Source organism: Cupressus sempervirens, chromosome 5 (assembly GCF_028749045.1).
Source record: "Cupressus sempervirens isolate cs-2001-9-10 chromosome 5, ASM2874904v1, whole genome shotgun sequence".
Lineage (NCBI taxonomy): Eukaryota > Viridiplantae > Streptophyta > Pinopsida > Cupressales > Cupressaceae > Cupressus > Cupressus sempervirens.
In genome coordinates this window covers 813087037-813105844 of record NC_143122.1, presented here as the reverse complement: position 1 = coordinate 813105844, position 18808 = coordinate 813087037, and the positions used below count along the sequence as shown (strand labels likewise).

Sequence of the window (18808 nt, the reverse complement as noted above, 5' to 3'; positions counted from 1 at the left end):
TATCCTTAATATTACGAATGGTGTAATATTTGTCTTATGTTTATCCTCCCTTGCTAAGAGGGAGTGTTAATGTTTGGTAGCTTCTATCGGATAACTCTATAGATATACATGTAATTATATATGAGATATAATTCTATGTGAGATATAAACTTATTATATGTGAGAAATATATATATATATCAATAATTAAGTTTATATAAATTAATTATTTGATTATTAAATAGACATATCTATTCAATAACCTATGCTCACTATAAATGAGAGGATGTTGCATATGGAAAACATATACCTCAACAGGCAATGCAAGTACATTTGCAGCGATCCGAGAAACATCAACACTCATGATGTCCTCAAGAGAATGGCCTGAATTTGAATGTCCCAACTAAAGATTCCTGGGAAAATCAAGAGAAAATAAATACAGAAGAAATAAGATTCTCCACACATAGAGAACTCTTCGTAAACAAAACCTCCCTCCTAGAAAAGAACTTCTAGCTTTGTCAATTTTTCGCTGTTCACATTAAACACCTCTATCTTAGAGTATGCCAATGCTGGCCCTCTCCCAATCTTAGGCAACTTCAATCTGGAAGTTTGGCCAGCATAAATGTAAACTTCTCAATAAAATAAGTTATAAAATGACCAAATTCATTGGGATATTTTCCCAAAGCATCTCTAAATTACATGGTTATCTTCCCTCCTTTCCAGATTTCATGCTTTTTAAAACATCTCATATAAGATTTCCGTATGAACACACAATATAGCTTAGAGACAAGGAAACATATGAACATAAAATAATTCTTGATGGAACCATTTTATTCTTACATTACCAAGTGTATTGGCTATGATAGAAAAAAATTCTTTCAAAGGAAAAAGATTTTAATGTTGCCTTCCCCATGTAAGCACCATTCAATGAATTAGACTGTGTCCAATTAACATGATAGTTATATCTAAAATCAAGCATCTACATGGCTTCCATATAGAACCCGTCCTTCACCTTCATATTGCAAGCGCAACATTTTCCTTTTATATATGCATTCAAAATAACAGGAACACTTCAAAGAGATCCTTAGATATTCACAAAAAAAAAAAAAAATTATACTGCTGTTCAGATTTCCTTACTCTTTCTTTCCTTATTGTAGTCAACCTGCATTACTAAACAAAGGAATACTGAAAACCAGTGGAATGCTATATCTTTCCAATTAAAAAATGGTTTGCATGAATTTAAATTTTTTAGGTTTATAAAAAAAGCCGATAATCATCAATCTTATGGTGAAAGCTGTAAAACATTAAATAATAAAGCATCTGAACAAGAAATAAAAAAAATATAGTATTGAAAATAATTACGAACCTGCTGCCCTACAACATGTAGATGGTCAATTCGTCTCAAGGAAATTTTTCCTTTTGCTGAACGGACTAAGAGAAAGTCTGTTGATGCAACCTTGTGAGGAAATACTGGAGCACGGTACATATTTGTTTCAAGACAGGACTGACTGCAACCTGGTTTAATATCTCCCAAAAATGGAGATTTATCTGTTGGCTCTAGCTGAATAACTGTGCCTGAACAATTTGATACATTCCGCAATAAAGCTGCATTTTGGTCAGAAGATGTTAGCTTCTGATAGTATGTAGATAATCGAGCACCCATGCCAGCATTGCCTAGTAAAAGAGGCCTTTCTTCGCAATATCTGCATTGGATTTGAATCAACTTGTAAGGCATTGCAGACAATCTTCATCTAAAATCAACAACAATATTCAGAACAATCACAGTACAGATATAAGAAAATATTGATTACTTCAGACAAAAAATATCAGAGGTCAGGCATCACATGTTATAAACACAGATCAGATCTTCAAAGCATGAAATACTGATATTTACAAGTAAGTTGGTTGTCACTGACCAAGCCACTTCTGAACGCTGTGTTGCAGTGCATAACACAAATATATCTCTACTGCGAGATCTTGTAGAAGATTACCTCTACAAAAGGCTTTAAAAAATTCTAACAGAGATGCAAACAAATACAATAGAATACTCTATTCCAAAACACAAAACTATCTACATAGTCATGCTGTAATGTCCCTTACTGCACACTTATGTCAAATTTCAAAATTAAACTTAGTTTTAACTCAGATTTGCAAGATGCACACAAATGGTGAAATTGGGTGTACTGTAAGTATCTCCAACATTTAATTAAAGAATTATAAAAACTCATGCAACTAATATATAATGTATATCAATTATTTGGACATGGTTTTAACTTTTAGACCACTTCTTATGCTAAATAAATCAGATAAGTGCTAAGTCCAATGAGTGCTAACTGTGCCATTTATTCTCATGAGAGATGGATTCATGTTGAATCACTACTCATGAAACATGGGTCATCGAGTTTGACTCAAAATCACACAGTTAAATCTTGATATTCATATCACAATTTGACTAGCTGTGGAAATTATCTCCTACTTATCAATTGATGAGCTTAAGGGGCTTTCTAATGAATGGTTCATAAGGCACAACACTTGGTGAAGGTTTTGCAAATGGGGTTGCAAGCTTTGGGTTTAACTATGGAGGAAACTTTGTAGTTAAGCGCGCTCAGGCTGGAGTAGTACTGGGATGGGTGACCTCCCGGGAAGTCCCGGTGCTTCACCCCTGTGAGCATCACCTAGATCCAATGAGTGCTAAGTGTTCCATTTATTCCCATGAGAGATGGATTCATGTTGAATCACTACTCATGAAACATGGGTCATCGAGTTTGACTCAAAATCACACAGTTAAATCTTGATATTCATATCACAATTTGACTAGCTGTGGAAATTATCTCCTACTTATCAAATGGTGTATCTCGTCACATAACAGGGTTTAGAGATAAGTTTGAAACTTTTGAAAATTATCTCACTGAAGGAGTTACCATTAGAGATAACTCCACCTATCCAATAAAAGGAATTGGGACTTGTTCTACACAACTAAGAACTTGGATCAATCTAAAATTGAAAGATGTTCTCTTTGTAGCTGGCATAAAAAGGAATCTAGTATCCATCTTAGGACTTGTAGATGAAGGGTATCATGTTACTTTTAATGACAATAAAGTATTGTACTGGCCTAAAAATCTAACTTTAAGAATGCCATCACCATAGGGTCTAAAGATGGAACTCTATATAAATTGAGTAACATTCAATTGCAAGCCCTAAATCATTAAGTATCAAACCCTAATAAAATATGGCATAGAAGGCTTGGACATCTTGGATTCAATGCACTACCGAATATAGAAAAAATCACCATTGGAACACCTAACTTAAATTCAAATCATATCGGCATTTGTAAAGGATGTGCTCTAGGAAAGAATGTAAAAAGATCTTTTCCCCCAAGTGAACACAAATCTAAATCAAATCTAGAACTAGTTCGCACTAATTTGTGTGGACCTATGCCAACACTCTCTCTAGGAGGATACTCATACTATGTAATCTTTATTGGTGACTTTTCTAGGAAAACTTGGATTTATTTTCTAAAAGTCAAATAATTAAATGAAGTTCTATTGAAAATTAAAGAGTTCAAAGCACTTGTGAAAAATCAAACGTCAAAGAGAATAAAAACTCCAAGATCAGACAATGGGGGCTAATAAACCTCTGAAAATTTCAAAGATTTCTGCACCTTTGTTGGGGTTAAGAGGGAGTATATTATACCTTATAATCCTCAATAGAAGGGAGTGCCACAAGGAAAACAGAACCATTGTTGAATCAGTAAAAGCCATGTTATATTATCAAAATTTACTTCTCATTCTGGATTGAGGCCACTAATACTGCTGCATATATTCAAAACAAATGCCCACACTCAATCCTAGAAAACATAACCCCTAAAGAAGCCTTTACAGGAATTAAACCTTACCTAAGTCATCTCTGAATATTTGGTTGCTTTGTTTACATTCATATACCTAAAGGAAAGAGAACCAAGTTGGAACCATCTAGGAAGAAAGGCAACTCTTGTAGCATCAACACCCAAATAACTGATATCAATGACAGAATCATTTGGAAAGTGACCATGCGCACTGATGAAGGCAACTCCTCCTTGGAACTCAACCCAACTGAAATACCAACTGTTTCCACAACTGAGTCCTTATGAAATTGACACTCACACCCAAGTACACTGTGGAGGTGACAACGACCATATGTACCTGATAACTATCACCAACTCCAACCTCTGATAAACTGTCTTGGGTGTGTAGATACTGCAAGTGTCTAACTTGCAGTAGTCGATCGCATTTGCAAAAGATGGGGTTAAACCATCCCATAATGGATGGTATGAAACTAGAACCAACCCACATCGATGCAAAACCAAATGCTCTACCTATGGGTCAAACAAAAAGTGATGGGCACTCCTCATAGTGTAGTGCTGATAAAAACTCCCAATCTCTATCAAGGGCTCATCAGTATCAAACTAGGAATCAGAAGATGGCTCCAATCTCTGAATCCAAACTACCAATGGGGCAAGATCCTGGGCAATCCTCTCAGCAAACCCAACCTCAAAATCCCTGTGGGGAAGCATGGTAGACAAAGTCTCTACAATCTTTCCTACCATCCTCTGAATAGCATGAAAGGTTTCCTCTCTCTTTTGTTTGTTTCCGATGAGAGTACCCTCACACTATGTATGAATCATCCCGTACATCTAAACTCTCCAATAGATACTCCATGAAGGACTTTGTGCAGTAGAAATTATATGTGTAAGCATCAACCTGCTCTCTTGCGACCCACAGCTGATCTCTCTGAAAATGTGGCAGTGCCAACTGCCCAAACCAGCTGTATGAAATGAAGAAATAGATTCGCTCCTAGCAGAAGGAAGCAAATCACCATGGGAGTTCGTTTCAACTAATGCTCTCACCTCCTCTATACCTATTGCATTCATATCCTGGACACATGTGTTGGCCACATCATCACGTCCGTCCTCCCCAACCATAGAAGCAAACTCATCACCAACCACCACAATGTGCAACTAAACTAAATCTAAGGCTGGTGTGGACCATACATGCTCCAACTCCACGGTCGCCTCATCCAATCGTGATTGACTCTTGAAGAGCCAACTAAGTACAATGAAGAGCCTCCACAATCACCTCAAGCTCCAGGTTGAGCTCAACCACCTCCTCTTTCTCTAACAATGTTATCATAACATATGTTACCCCACTCCAGAAGGTAATCCATGTTAGCAACTAGCTACGAATAATTGTACTTCAAAATCCTGATAGTCTCTCGAAGCACATGAATCTCTGCTAGAGAAAGAGTAATATTATTGTTTTCATCTGACATAGGAGCATCCCAACCAGATGTAGCTAGCATTTGACGGATAGTATCATAATGTTCAAGAGTTGAAGAAATGTCACTATCACGCAGCTTTAGTTGACTCACATGATGCCTCTATAACCCTTGTCTCCTATGCAAGCTCTCTATCTCACTCACTGCACTGTGATAGGAAACCTAATCAAAACTACCCACCACAAGATTGTTCACTGCATGTGTGCTACCGACCTCGCACGCATCTACAATCAAGGTAGAACTACTAGGCACCTCAACCAACACCTCAGAAGAAATGGAAGCTCTCACAGTATCAATCTCTTCATATGTCTCAGCACCCACCTCAATAATAAGACCCTATAAACACCGACTGTGGGACCCATTTGAAACCTCCTCGAAGTCATCACCTAGTAAGTGGCAAGGGTTATCATACCCAGTGCAGCTCATAGCATCATCAAATGGATCTTTAGATGTGTCCATACTATCTACATCCACATCTCCTAACAATGCCTCAAATTAAGACAACTGACTCTAAACACGACTCAATGTCAAGCTATGAAACAATAATACTAGAGCATAAACCAACATCTACTGACTCTATTGTAACACCCAGATCATCGACATCACAGTTGGGTGACTCCATACATGCATCGGTCCCACCTAAGGCAGCAACTGCCTCCTACACTGGAGCAACACTATGACAACTCACATAAAAAATCTCCAATAACAATCCCATCCAAGAGAGAGCCAAAAGTATCAGTGGTAACAACTACATCAACCATCTTTGCACCTAACTGCAACAACAACTCTGGGAGCCTCAACCTGCTGAAGCTCAGTGCCAATATCCTCCGCTACCACTAACACAACCATATATCCATATGAAATAAGTTCATCAACACTACAAATAGGACTAGCAGGTATCATACTAGATATACATACATCTACATCATGGATACCTGTGAGTCACAGCTTGGATAAAGAAAGAATTTAATCATTCTCCGGATTTATCCTATGTATTGAATTCCATGTAATACTGTTATCATAAGAATAAGTGATAAGTCATATTACAGGTATAGTAACATGACAAAGTATCATGTGTACAAATGATACAACATGCTTAGAAGATTCAGATAGATATAGAGTACAAATATATGCTTAGTCATCGTAATCTATGTTTCTAGATATGTTATCTCTCATTATTATCAAGTTAGGAGGGAGTGTTAATTCTCTAAGTAACTATGATAAAATAATGTTCTGATTTTTCAGATCGAACAAATCTAGTAATGCATGAAATTTCCTTCAGTGAATTGGCCTTCAGAATACATTAATTTATCATGCAGATCGGCAATCCCTTTGGGAACATTTACTAATGTCTTGATTGCACATTTGTAGTTAGTCTAACTACTAACTAATAGACAAACAAAGAGGGGCGCTAATCTTGATTAATTCAATTTGTTTTATGGAGGGCCGACCTAGAAAGGGTCATGTCCTTTCTAAAGACATGCCCCTTGGATCCACTATAAAGGAGGGGCAAGGATGTGGATAGAAGACATACATTACACCCAAGTCTACTCTTCTAGCATTACTACCTTGAGTGAATTTATAAAAGGAATAAAAATGATTTCCACAATTATACACCATTCTCCAAGAACGATTAATTTATCATGCAGGTCGGCAATCCCTTTGGGAACATTTACTAATGTCTTGATTGCATGTTTGTAGTTAGTTTAACTACTAACTAATAGACAAACAAAGAGGGGCACTGATCTTGATTAATTCAATTTGTTTTATGGAGGGCTGACCTAGAAAGGGTCATGTCCTTTCTAAGGACATGCCCCTTGGATCCACTATAAAGGAGGGGCAAGGATGTGGATAGAAGACATACATTACACCCAAGTCTACTCTTCTAGCATTACTACCTTGAGTGAATTTATAACAGGAATAAAAACGATTTCCAGAATTAGACACCATTCTCCAAGAACGATTAATACTCTGTCCAGAATATTTAAGGACCATTTCCAGCAAGGTTGAAGGTAATATATCAGTATTATTTCATCAAAAATTGCAGGAAATCTACATGGTATCAAAGCTCTGGAAGTCGAACCTTGGCTCTGCCAATTGATAATCAGATTTAAAACATATCTAGCAACATCCTTCTACCTACAATGGCCAATGCAATCAAACCCGAAGACAAGTTTGATGGAAAAGACCACTTCATTGCATGGAAATTCCGAATTATGATGGCTCTTGAAGAAAATGATGTAACATAGTTTGTTCATAAGGAATCCAAGCAACCTGATGCTGATCCTTATAAAACTAACTAGATCAAAGGAAACAGGAAAGCCATGAAAATTATATTAGATGGAGTTAAAAATGAAATAGTACCTATGCTAATGAAACATCAAACAACATTCAATACGATGAGTGCATTAATAAATGCATATGAGGTTAATAATGCAACTAGAACCCTTTCACTAAAAAGGCAACTAAATCATATTAAAAATAAGGGAGAATCTATGAATTCATACTTCCTAAGGGTGGCTAGTCTAAGAGATGAATTTACAAGCATTGGGTACATAATTGATAATGAAAAACTAACATTAATAGCAAAAGATGGATTACCAGATTCATGGGAAATATTCTCACAAGGAGTAAGTGCTAGAGACTAACTTCCAAACTCCAACAGACTTAAAGGAGATTGCCTTCAAGAAGAATCTAGGCAACTCAAGAAAGGAAGGAAATTGAAAACTGAAGATGAAAAAGTTCATGTTCTTAGCACAAATTCCCACAAAGGTAAGAAGAAGAAGGCTCATCAAAGAAATGACAAACCTAAGACAGATTTATCCCAAATAAAATGCTTCAAATGTGAGAATTTGGACACCATAAAGCAAATTGCCCAGAGAATACGAAGCAAAAGCTAAATTGTACAAACGTTATTAAGAAAGAGAAAAACTATGATCTTGAGTTACATGCATGGTATTCAACACTATCAAATGAAGTATCAAGCAAAGAATGGGTAATTGATAGTGGATCATCTCGACACATTACAAGATACAAAGAAGTACTAGACTCAATATCAAAGGAAGTTAACAACGAAGTTATCATAGGTGATAATTCCACTCATCCTGTCAAAGGAATTGAGAACTGCACCTTGAAATTGAAGTCACGTATTCCTCTTCATCTCAAAAAAGTACTCTATGTACTAGGAATCAAGAGGAATCTAATCTCTATTACAACACTTGAAGATGATGGACATAAGGTTGCATTCATCGACGATAAAGTAATGACCTAGACTAAGAACTCTTATTTAAGAAATATAAGTTGATTGGTCAAAGAAAGGGATACGTGTATGAATTAAATATAGAACCTATTCAATCCTTAATCCACGAAGCTGTTGATCTAAACAAAGTGTGGCATAGAAGGTTAAGGCATCTAAACTTCAAAGCTTTATGGACTATGGAGAAGATGGTTACTAGTTTACCTAAGTTAAATAAAGACCATTCTAGCATATGCAAAGGATGTGCACTAGGTAAGAACACCAGAAGTCCATTTTAAACTAGCAATAGAAAATCTAACAATGTTTTAGAATTAGTCCACTCAGATTTATGTGGACCTATGCTTGTTCCTTCTCTTGGAGGATTTTTGTATTATATACTTTTTATAAATGATTTCTCTAGGAAAACATGGATTTACTTCTTAAAATGTAAAGAATAAGAAGAAATCCTTAAGAGATTTAGAATTCAAAACCTTAACATAAAACCTATCAAGACATAAAATTAAAACTCTTAGGTCTAATGATGGAGGGGAATATACTTCAGATTTGTTTAAAGATTTTTGTAAAGAGGCAGGAATTAAGAGGGAGTTTATTGTTCCTTATAATCCACAGCAAAATGGGGTAGCCGAAAGGAAGAATAGGACAATTATAGAAACGGCAAGAGCTATGATCAAAACTTAGAGCAGAAATCTCATGTATTCAAAACAGAAGTCCTCACTCCCACCTTAGAGATCAAACTCCTGAAGAAGTATATTCTAAGGTTAAACCAAATATAAGTCATCTTAGGATATTTGGGTGCCCTGTCTACATACATGTTCCAAAAGAAAAGAGAACTAAGTTAGAACCCTCCGGAAGAAAAAACATTTTTGTTAGGCATAGTGAAACCTCTAAAGCATATAGAATTTACATACTTGGTGAGAAGAACATTGAACTTAGTAGAGATGTTGTCTTTGAAGAAGAGCTTGCATTCAGTAGAGCCCTAAGTTCTAAAGACCCCTCTCATATACTTAGTTCTGAAGAAAATCATGATCCTGAGTTTCAAAGGGAGAAGATTGCAGAAATCAAAGGTGAGATTCAAAACCTTAATTTTGAGCAAGCTAAAAATCCTAAGAAAAGACCACTTTGGGCTATTAAGACTGTAGAGGAAGCACAAGACTTCGATGCACCATCTGGAACCTTCAAAGAGAGCAAAAGACCCGAAAGATTCTCTAGCTATGCAGCAAACATGAGTGACTTATGTAATCAGAACCAGCAAATGTTTCAGATGCTATCAAACATACAGATTGGAAAGATGACATGACAAAAAAATACCAATCCATTATTAAGAAAGATGTTTGCTAAATTGTTCCAAGGCCTGAGGGAAAATTTGTTGTTTCTTCTAAGTGGATATTTAAGATCAAGCATGTTGTTGACGGTAGCATTGAAAAATATAAGGCTAGATTCGTAGCCAAAGGATTCTCTCAAAAGGAGGGAATTTATTATGAAGAAACCTTTGCTCCAATTGCCAAATACACCTCTGTCAGAGCAGTCCTAGCTATTACAGCATCGAAGTGATGGAAAGTACATCAGATGGATGTGAAAATAGCATTTCTGAATGTAAAGATTATAGAAGAGGAATATTTGGAACAACCTGAAGGATTTGAAACTTGTAATCCTAAAATCTTTGTTTGCAGACTCAAGAAAGCTCTCTATGGGCTTAAACAGGCTCCAAGGGTATGGTATGAAAGAATCAATAAGTATCTCACTAGTTTAGGATTTTCTAAGAATATAGCTGATCCAAATCTCGATTATAAAAGAAACAGAGAGATGATAATTTTGATACTATATGTTGATGATTTACTAATAACAGTTGATGATCATCTTATAGATCAATGCAAGAAAGACATAATTAGAGAATGTGAAATGAAAGATTTAGGACTTCTTCATTACTTCCTAGGACTGGAAGTATGGCAAAACTCTACCAACATCATACTTAATCAAGGAAAGTATGCATTAGACATCTTAAAGAGATTTGGAATGTGGAACTGCAAACCTATGTCTTCACCAATGGAGACTAATCAACACAAACTTGAGCAACTACACAATCGCCCTCTATAGATTCTACTCTTTACAGACAGATGATTGAGTCTCTCATGTACTTGGTAAATACAAGACCTGATATTTGTTATGTTGTAAATGCCTTTAAACAATTTTTGGGTGAGCCAAAAGAGATTCACCTAGTTGCAGTCAAACACATTATGAGATACTTAAAGGGCACTCTTAACCTTGGGCTTAAGTATAAGAAATTTGACTTGGACTTACATGGATTCACAGACTCAGATTGGGCTGAAAGTGTTACTGATAGGAAAAGCACTTCAAGATGTTGTTTCAGTTTAGGCTCCACAATGATATCATGGATATGCAAAAAGCAATCATCAGTAGCATAGAGTTCCGCAAAAGCTGAATACATTGCAGCTCCAATGGCTTGCAAGGAAGCAATTTGGCTTAGAAAGTTAATTGTGGGATTATTTGATCAACCCATAAACCACACTATCATTCATTGTGATAATTAGAGTTGCATCAAGCTCTCTATGGATCCAGCTTTTCATGACTGATCCAAGCATATCGAAATTCCTTAGCATTATGTAGAACATATGGTAGATAGGAAAATTGTCAAGTTACAATACATTTGCACTGCAAATCAGACAGCGGATATTTTTACCAAACCTCTCTCTCAAGTGAAGATTGATCAATTCAGAAAAGGACTTAGTATGGTTGAATTATAATTCATTTGCATTCTTTAATTATTAATGAAATAATTGTGTTAAAATTATTATTGTCAGGCTATTGACTATTATGGGCTTCACCATTTGTATTCATTATCTAAGAGGTGACAATCTCTAAGATAATGAACACTTGTATAAAAGACATTATGAGAGATAATGATCTCTCAGATAATGCACTAAACAGTAGAGAACTACTGGCAGATTTGGATGAGTTGAAAATCGCTTTGTGATATAGACATTTTTATGCCTATGAGTCACAACTTGGATAGACGAAGAACTTAATCATTCTCCGGATTTATCTTGTGTATTGAAATCCATGTAATACTGTTATCATAAGAATAAGTGATAAGTCATATTACAGGTATGGTAATATGACGAAGTATCATGTGTACAAATGACAAAACATGCTTTGAAGATTCAGATAGATATAGAGTACAAATCTATGCTTAGTCATCGAAATCAATGTTTTTGATATGTTCTCTCTCATTATTATTATCAAGTTAAGAGGGAGTGTTAATTCTCTAAGTAGCTGTGATAAAATAATGTTCTGATTTTTCAGATTGAACAGATCTGGTAATGCATGAAATTTCCTTCAGTGAATTGGCCTTTAGAATACATTAATTTATCATGCAGATCAGCGATCCCTTTGGGAACATTTACTAATGTCTTAATTGCCTATTTGTAGTTAGTTTAACTATTAACTAATAGACAAACAAAGAGGGGCGCCAATCTTGGTAAATTCAATTTGTTTTATGGAGGGTCAACCTAGAAAGGGTCATGTCCTTTCTAAGGACATGCCCCTTGGGTCCACTATAAAGGAGGGGCAAGGATGTGGATAGAAGACATATTACACTCAAGTCTGCTCTTCTAGCATTACTACCTTGAGCGAATTTATAACAAGAATAAAAACGATTTCCCGAATTATATACCATTCTCCACGAATAATTAATACTCTGTCCGGAATATTTAAGGACCATTTCCAGCAAGGTTGAAGGTAATATATATGTATTATTTCATCAGAATTTGCAGAAAATCTACAATAAGTCCCTTTTATCCTTTTCTTATGAGAGCTCAAACACTTTCCTAGTCAATGTGGGATAAAAGATATATTCCCACTTTTTAATTTTTCACTTAAAACTCTAAGTTGATGCATAAATAATTCTTTCATAGTTAATTATTCACTTGGCCCTATCTATGATAACTTGACCCTTCATTAAAGTGACTTATATTATAGTGTAAAATTATATTATAACTTAATAATATAAACTCAAAACTTAATATTTAGTTTGGCCAAATTAATATTAATATATCCATTGTTGCTCGTCATCTTTGCACATAGTCTGAACTGAGGGCTGACATGACAAGCTGCATCCAATCATCTTATTTTGCTTTGTTGTCTTTGTGATGTTTCCTGAAGTTCTGATTTATGTGCCCTTGCTGAAGTACAAGGGTTTGAGACTGAGTTTGTGCATCAATTCACTGCTAAGGTAAAGTGGTATTGATTTAATTTTCAATCTAAACCAAACAGACATCTCATACCGTGTCTACTGTGGCTAAGAAGTGACTGGCTTACTGAAGAATTTAGCTTTAATTCATTTTCAGTTATCTCTATTGTTGGGCGAGGGTTTAGTCTACAAATTGGAGTTTGGTTCTGAAGAATGTGTTAATTTTGGAATTCCCTATTTGTTCGCTCTGCATCAAAATTGGGGTGTCAGATTTACAGCTTGAATGCCAAGGGGTCTTGTATTTGGCATGATTTCTATATCAGTTTTTGGGCAGCATTTGTAAAGAAAGACTGTAAATGCTAGATTGAAATTGGACTGAGCGGCTTTTAATTGACTTTTGCAATTACATTCTACAGCAAAGACCAAGTTCTTGATTTGAAAAATTCAGTTTATGTTTCATAGTTTGGAAGTAGAATAGGTTGGCTTCAAATTATGATTTATAGCAATCAGTCAACAATTAAATTCTCTTTTCGTTATATTGTTGTATGGTTTGTTCAAAGGCTGGTGTGAATCATTTCAGAATTGCTTATTGGTGTTTGGTATTTATTTATGCAAAACTTATAAGGCAAAAATTAAATAAATTTGTGATCAGTTTCTTGTACATCCTGACATTGTGTTTGAAAATTTAAGACATCATATATTCAGTGGTAATTGGGTTGCTTGCCAAGTGTTTGATGAAATGTAAAACTATCAAATAGTAAAGAAGATTGAAAATTGATGTCATTTGAAGCTATAACCAGGTCGGGTCATTATAGTGGCATCAGAGCTTGCTTACAAAGTGTTTGACGAAATGCCATAAAACTGAATTATAAAAGAATTTGGTGTTTGGCAAAGTTATAACCGGTTGGGGTCATTACATCATTATACCTTGAATCAATCATATTGACACTACCCTTTGCTTTGGGCATCCGATGCCTTCATACTCTGTGTTGGAACCATTATCACACTAGTAGTTGCAATTTGTTTTTGCTTGTGCCAACAATCTCTTGCAAGCTGTCCCCATTCACATTGTTGGCATTGTATGAGAAGATGTCTGTTAGGGTCATACTGTATTGTATGACCAAATATCCTTTAAGAGCATAATGCCTTGAGTGAATTTAGCCATAGTTGGAAAACTCGCCAAATGCAAAAACTCGCCAAGCCCCCCAAAAGTTTAATCGGGAAAAACTCGGCAATTTAAAAAAAAAACTCGGGAACCTAAAAAACCGCTGAAATTTAATTAAAAATACATTTATTTTGCAAAATTTAATGAGAAGATGCATCTAATAAATTAATTAAAGACAATACAAAAGAAAGAAACAAAGTTTAGATATATATAAATGCATAATGCGTACAAAATTGCATTCTCATGCAGAATGCTCATGGTAGGAAGCAAAATAGTAAATTACTAAATAGTTTCAATCTGTCAAACTAGAAGTAAATACTAAAAGTCTAAATACATCAATACAATGTCAATCACATCTTCCTCTTTCCACTTGCACTAGCAGGAAAGCGAGGGGGTCTAGTCCTAGAAGAAGTGCCCCGCACTGGGATAGGGCGTGAGCTGCGTGATTGTGAACTTTGTGGCTGTGCCCCCTCGCTCGATGTCCCTACTGACTGGCTCGGCGTCCTAGAAGAGGATGCATCTCCTCCTAATGGTAATGCCTGATCCTCACCTGAATCATCATCATCCTCGTCCTCATCCTCAATGTCATCCATAGTGAACTGAAAATCAGTGTCAGCCTCCCCCTCCATGGCCTGCCTCTCCAAATCAGCGATCTCATCTGGTGTAAACAATGGACTTGGCTCCTATGCTATCCAATCAGAATAAGGATCTATCTCATCTAGATCAAGCGGACCAGGTAGTTCTAAGAGCTGTGACTTTTTTATGCGCAACTTAAGATTATAGTGCACATAAACAAGGTCATTAAGCCGTTTTTGAGTCATTCTGTTTCTTTTCTTTGTATGGATGGACTCAAATAAGCTCCAATTGCGCTCACAATGGGATGAGCTACAAGGTTGGGATAGGACTCTGAGAGCAAATTTTCTTAAATTGGGGGTATTGCCACCCCAACTTGCCCACCAAGCATCTGCAAAACAAAATTTAAAAAGTTATAAAGCAATAAAAAACAAAATCAGAAGCACAACTTATCAATTAGCAAAAGTTTTAAAGTTTGACGCTTTACCTGGTGCTTGAGTAGATCTTGCTCTCTTTGCTAGCATAGAAGAGAACAAAGGACCCCTTGATTCCACATAGATTTGTTGTTCGATCACAATAAGGTCTCTCTCCTCTTCACTTAATATCATTCTCTCAATGCATTTAGAGAGACCTTCCATGACCTCTCCATTACGATCTGAGTAGGAATCATCAGCCCTAAAACAAATAGAAAATGATATCAAGTCTTACTATACAACCTTAAAAAGTAAAGTAAAATAAAGACTTATTAAAATCCCAACTTCAAGGACAATCAATTATCATAGTACCTGAATTTGGGATTGAGGAAGTAGCCTGCTGCATGAATAGGTTGGTGGAGCATATTGTTCCACCTCCTATCAATTATTTCCCAAATGGGGTCAAATCTGAGACTGTCCCCGTGATAGTAACTTCTAACAGCCTCTTTCGCCCTATCCATGGCCTCATAAAGACCTCCCATTGGGGATTGCTGCCCATCACATGCGCGCAAGACTAGAACCAGGGGCAGAGACATCTACATTTGAAATTTGAAAAATACAAATTAGTTAATAACATAGTAAGTTATGAATTGAAAATGAAACTTGAATACACTAAAAATATAATGAAGTTACCTCCACGATCTCCTTAGCCTTTGCAAAAAAGCTATCATCAAAGACTATTCATGCCACAGCTTCTCCTTCGGGCTTCTTTGAGTAAGGTGAAGCAACCCAATCAGCACACACAAACATTTGCTTCAAAGCCAATATGTGGTCAAGAATACTTTGCAATGTCAAGAAGACCATTGCAAACCTTGTCATAGCAGGTCTCATCAAATCTTTGCCTTTAGTGGCTTTTCTCATCAAACTGAGAACCCATGGGTGATTATAGATATATTTCGTGACTCGCCTAGCATCTTCCACAACTGGACTCACCCAATCAAGTTTTCCTATGTCCTCCAAAAGAAGGTCAAGGACATGTGCTGCACAAGGTGACCAAAAAAGTGTGGGATGCCTCTCTTGGAGGATTCTACCTAAAAGATTAGCAAAAAATCAATAATCAGTAACAAACTTTCCATATTTAGTATTTACAAATTACATCAAATCTAAATTGAATAATACCATAGCATTACATTCATGATTCATATTGATTCAAATATAAAAAATTAAATCTACCTGCTGCCACATATGTTGCTGCATTATCTGTGATTATTTGTACCACATTCTCTATTCCCACCTCCATGACAACATTCTCCAACATTAAAGCCAATGTGGCTGCATTTTTCACTTTGTTGGAGGCATCGACAGATTTCCAAAACACCACATCATCTTTGCAAGCAATCAAGAAGTTAATAATAGTTCTACTTCTTCCATTTGTCCACCCATCAGATAAAATGGTGCAGCCATACTTCTTCCACTCTTTTTTTTGGTCTTCTATCAACAATCTTGCCCTACCAACCGCTTTGTCAAGCAACCTACAAAATTTAAGTGTAATATTAAATAAAGTGTAAGTGTTAGTAAAAAATTAGGAAATAAGTTATAACAATTAAGATTTAAAATATAACAATGAACTAAAGTGAATCTCAATTATTTACAATTACTAAATAGTAAAATACTAACCTTCCACTCATATCCTTGCGATTAGGCGGCTTGTACCCTTTGCCTGATATTGTCATTGCATTCACCATATTGACCCAATAGGGACTATCAGCGGCATTCATTGAGATATTGTTGAAAAACCAAAAATCAGCTGCTGCAATATCAGTTTGCTCATGCACCTCCTTAAACCATGCAGTGCCCTCTAACGATGGCTGTGCTCCAGGTGTGTTCGTGGGCACAAAATAACCACCTATCCCTGATGGGGATCTGGATGGTGATGATGAAGAAGTAGGAGATGTAGAAGAAGTGGAACCGGTAAAAGAGAAATTTTGTTTGCGGATCCGTGGGCCACGAAGAGATCCTGGTATGTTCTCAAGTGCTTCTTCTTCCTCTTGCGTATCAAAAGGAGCTCCTTCAGATTCAGCTATGGCTGCCCTCATAGCTATTTTTGCCCTCTCCCTATTCAATTTTTTCTCTTCAGCAGCTACAAGTAGGGCATGGATGAATCTTTTTTCTTCATCAGTTACCTTGAGACAAGGATTTGAGTCATGTTTCTTTATGCCTGCAAGGTGGTATTTGAGGCGGTTTATGCCTCCAGAAATAATTCTCTCACAAGGAATGCATATCACCTTCCCAATATCATTTGGATTTGGAGCTTCATAGGCATACCGCCATGCCTTATCTCTTGCATTTTTAGGCCGAGTGCCTATATATCCAGATGGGCATGGTGTTTGTGGCCACTCTTCTTGTGGGTTTGTCATTTTTTTAATGGTTGACCGCTGCCCTACACATAAATATATAGAGAAATGAATAAACAAAGTTAGAACTTAGAAGCTAGGGTTTCAAATGATTCAAACTTCAAACTTGAACCATATCCTTAGCAAACAACAAACTTCAACCATATCCTTAGAAGCTAGGGTTTCAAATGATCCAAAATGATTTTAAATGATTTGAAAACATTTACAAAAAACAACAAAAACAAAAGAACATTTGTTATAAAACTATAAAAAGTTTTCAAACTATGATAAGATGTACCTGGAAAGAAATTTGTCTTCTAAAATCGGTTAGAATCCTCTACAATCCACTCAAATCCGCCTTGAATCACTTGCAATCAGCCAAGAATGCCTCCAAACCTTCTTCTCTTCACTCCTCAAGGTTCTAAACAATGCAAATACAAGAAAGAATGAGAAAAAACACACTCACTGCCGCTTAAATCCGTCACAGGCCGCGTTCACCAGTAAATCGCGAGTTTTTCCTAAAAACTCGCCGAGTTTTTGCCGAGTACTCGCCGATTACTCGGCGAGTTTTTACCAAATTGCCGAGTTTTTAAATCGGCGAGTTAACTGGTTAAAAACTCGCCGAGCTAGGAAACTCGGCGAGTTTTCCATCTATGAATTTAGCCACTTCATATCTTTGAGAAATCATTTAGTGCACTCTTAGAATATTTACAAAACCAATGTTCGTGAATGATAGTATATGGCCAACACATTATTTATCTGCAGCCTCTTACAATATAAAATTTGCAAAGTATGCATCTTTTATTTTTCACTCCCATTTTCTGTTCACTATTATAATATGATGATTCTTAATTTGTACTTTGTAATCGTAAATAGTGCATGTGAATTTAACAGGTTGTGAATTCTTCTTCCATTTAGCAGAATTGGAGTAAATACTCATTTATCCACCTACATTAAGCGCAAACAATTAGATTCAAGAAAAGCTAAGGATTTAGCCTTCGTGGACTCCCAATTTAATTTCTTATCATGTAATACACATGAATAAAATGAGAGGGTGACAAGTGTGCCAACATAGATGCTACAATTGCAAAAATTGTCGATGTCTCTATAGATGAGGCAGTTTAGAGTGTGACCTAGCTAGTGGAAGTGGCATTGTAGCTGATTCTGATTTAAAATAAAGTTGAATCCAAAGTTGACTCTCAAGTATGCATTTTTTTAATTTGTCAACTCCCATTTTAGTTCATTACTATTACAATTTTATGTTTTTTTTTATTTTTGTAATTTTAAATAGTGAATGCGAACTTAATAGGTTGTGAATACTTCGACAATTGATCGGAATTGGAATAAATACTCATTTTTTCACTACATCAAGTGCAAATAATTACGTGCAAGAAAAGCCAAGGATTTGGTATTTGTGCACACCAAATTTAATCTCTTAACATGTAAAACACCTGAATAAAATGATAGGGTAACAATGAATTGGCATGAAATTTCTGAGTGTGCCAACCT

The 18808-nt window shown here is 36.0% G+C and overlaps 3 protein-coding genes across 5 annotated transcripts in view; all 3 read right to left on the bottom strand.

The window, feature by feature from the left end:
- The window catches only part of LOC149558382 (transcription initiation factor TFIID subunit 1-like), a 153395-nt gene that overhangs the window by 45555 nt on the left and 89032 nt on the right, over positions 1-18808 (bottom strand). For all 3 annotated transcript variants that reach the window (XM_089832636.1, XM_089832635.1, XM_089832637.1), the window contains one exon: positions 1346-1682. In XM_089832636.1, the coding sequence (XP_089688762.1) occupies positions 1346-1682 (337 nt within the window). The remainder of the gene's footprint in view (positions 1-1345; positions 1683-18808) is intronic.
- Positions 14471-15997, bottom strand: LOC149558384 (uncharacterized). Its single transcript, XM_089832638.1, has 4 exons — positions 15600-15997; positions 15279-15502; positions 14981-15168; positions 14471-14884 (listed from the first exon to the last, which is right to left on the bottom strand). The coding sequence occupies exons 2-4, from the start codon at positions 15500-15502 to the stop codon at positions 14604-14606; spliced, it is 693 nt and encodes a 230-aa protein (XP_089688764.1). The 5' UTR covers positions 15600-15997; the 3' UTR covers positions 14471-14603.
- Positions 16099-17465, bottom strand: LOC149558383 (uncharacterized). Its single transcript, XM_089786114.1, has 2 exons — positions 16584-17465; positions 16099-16438 (listed from the first exon to the last, which is right to left on the bottom strand). The coding sequence occupies exons 1-2, from the start codon at positions 17321-17323 to the stop codon at positions 16099-16101; spliced, it is 1080 nt and encodes a 359-aa protein (XP_089642240.1). The 5' UTR covers positions 17324-17465.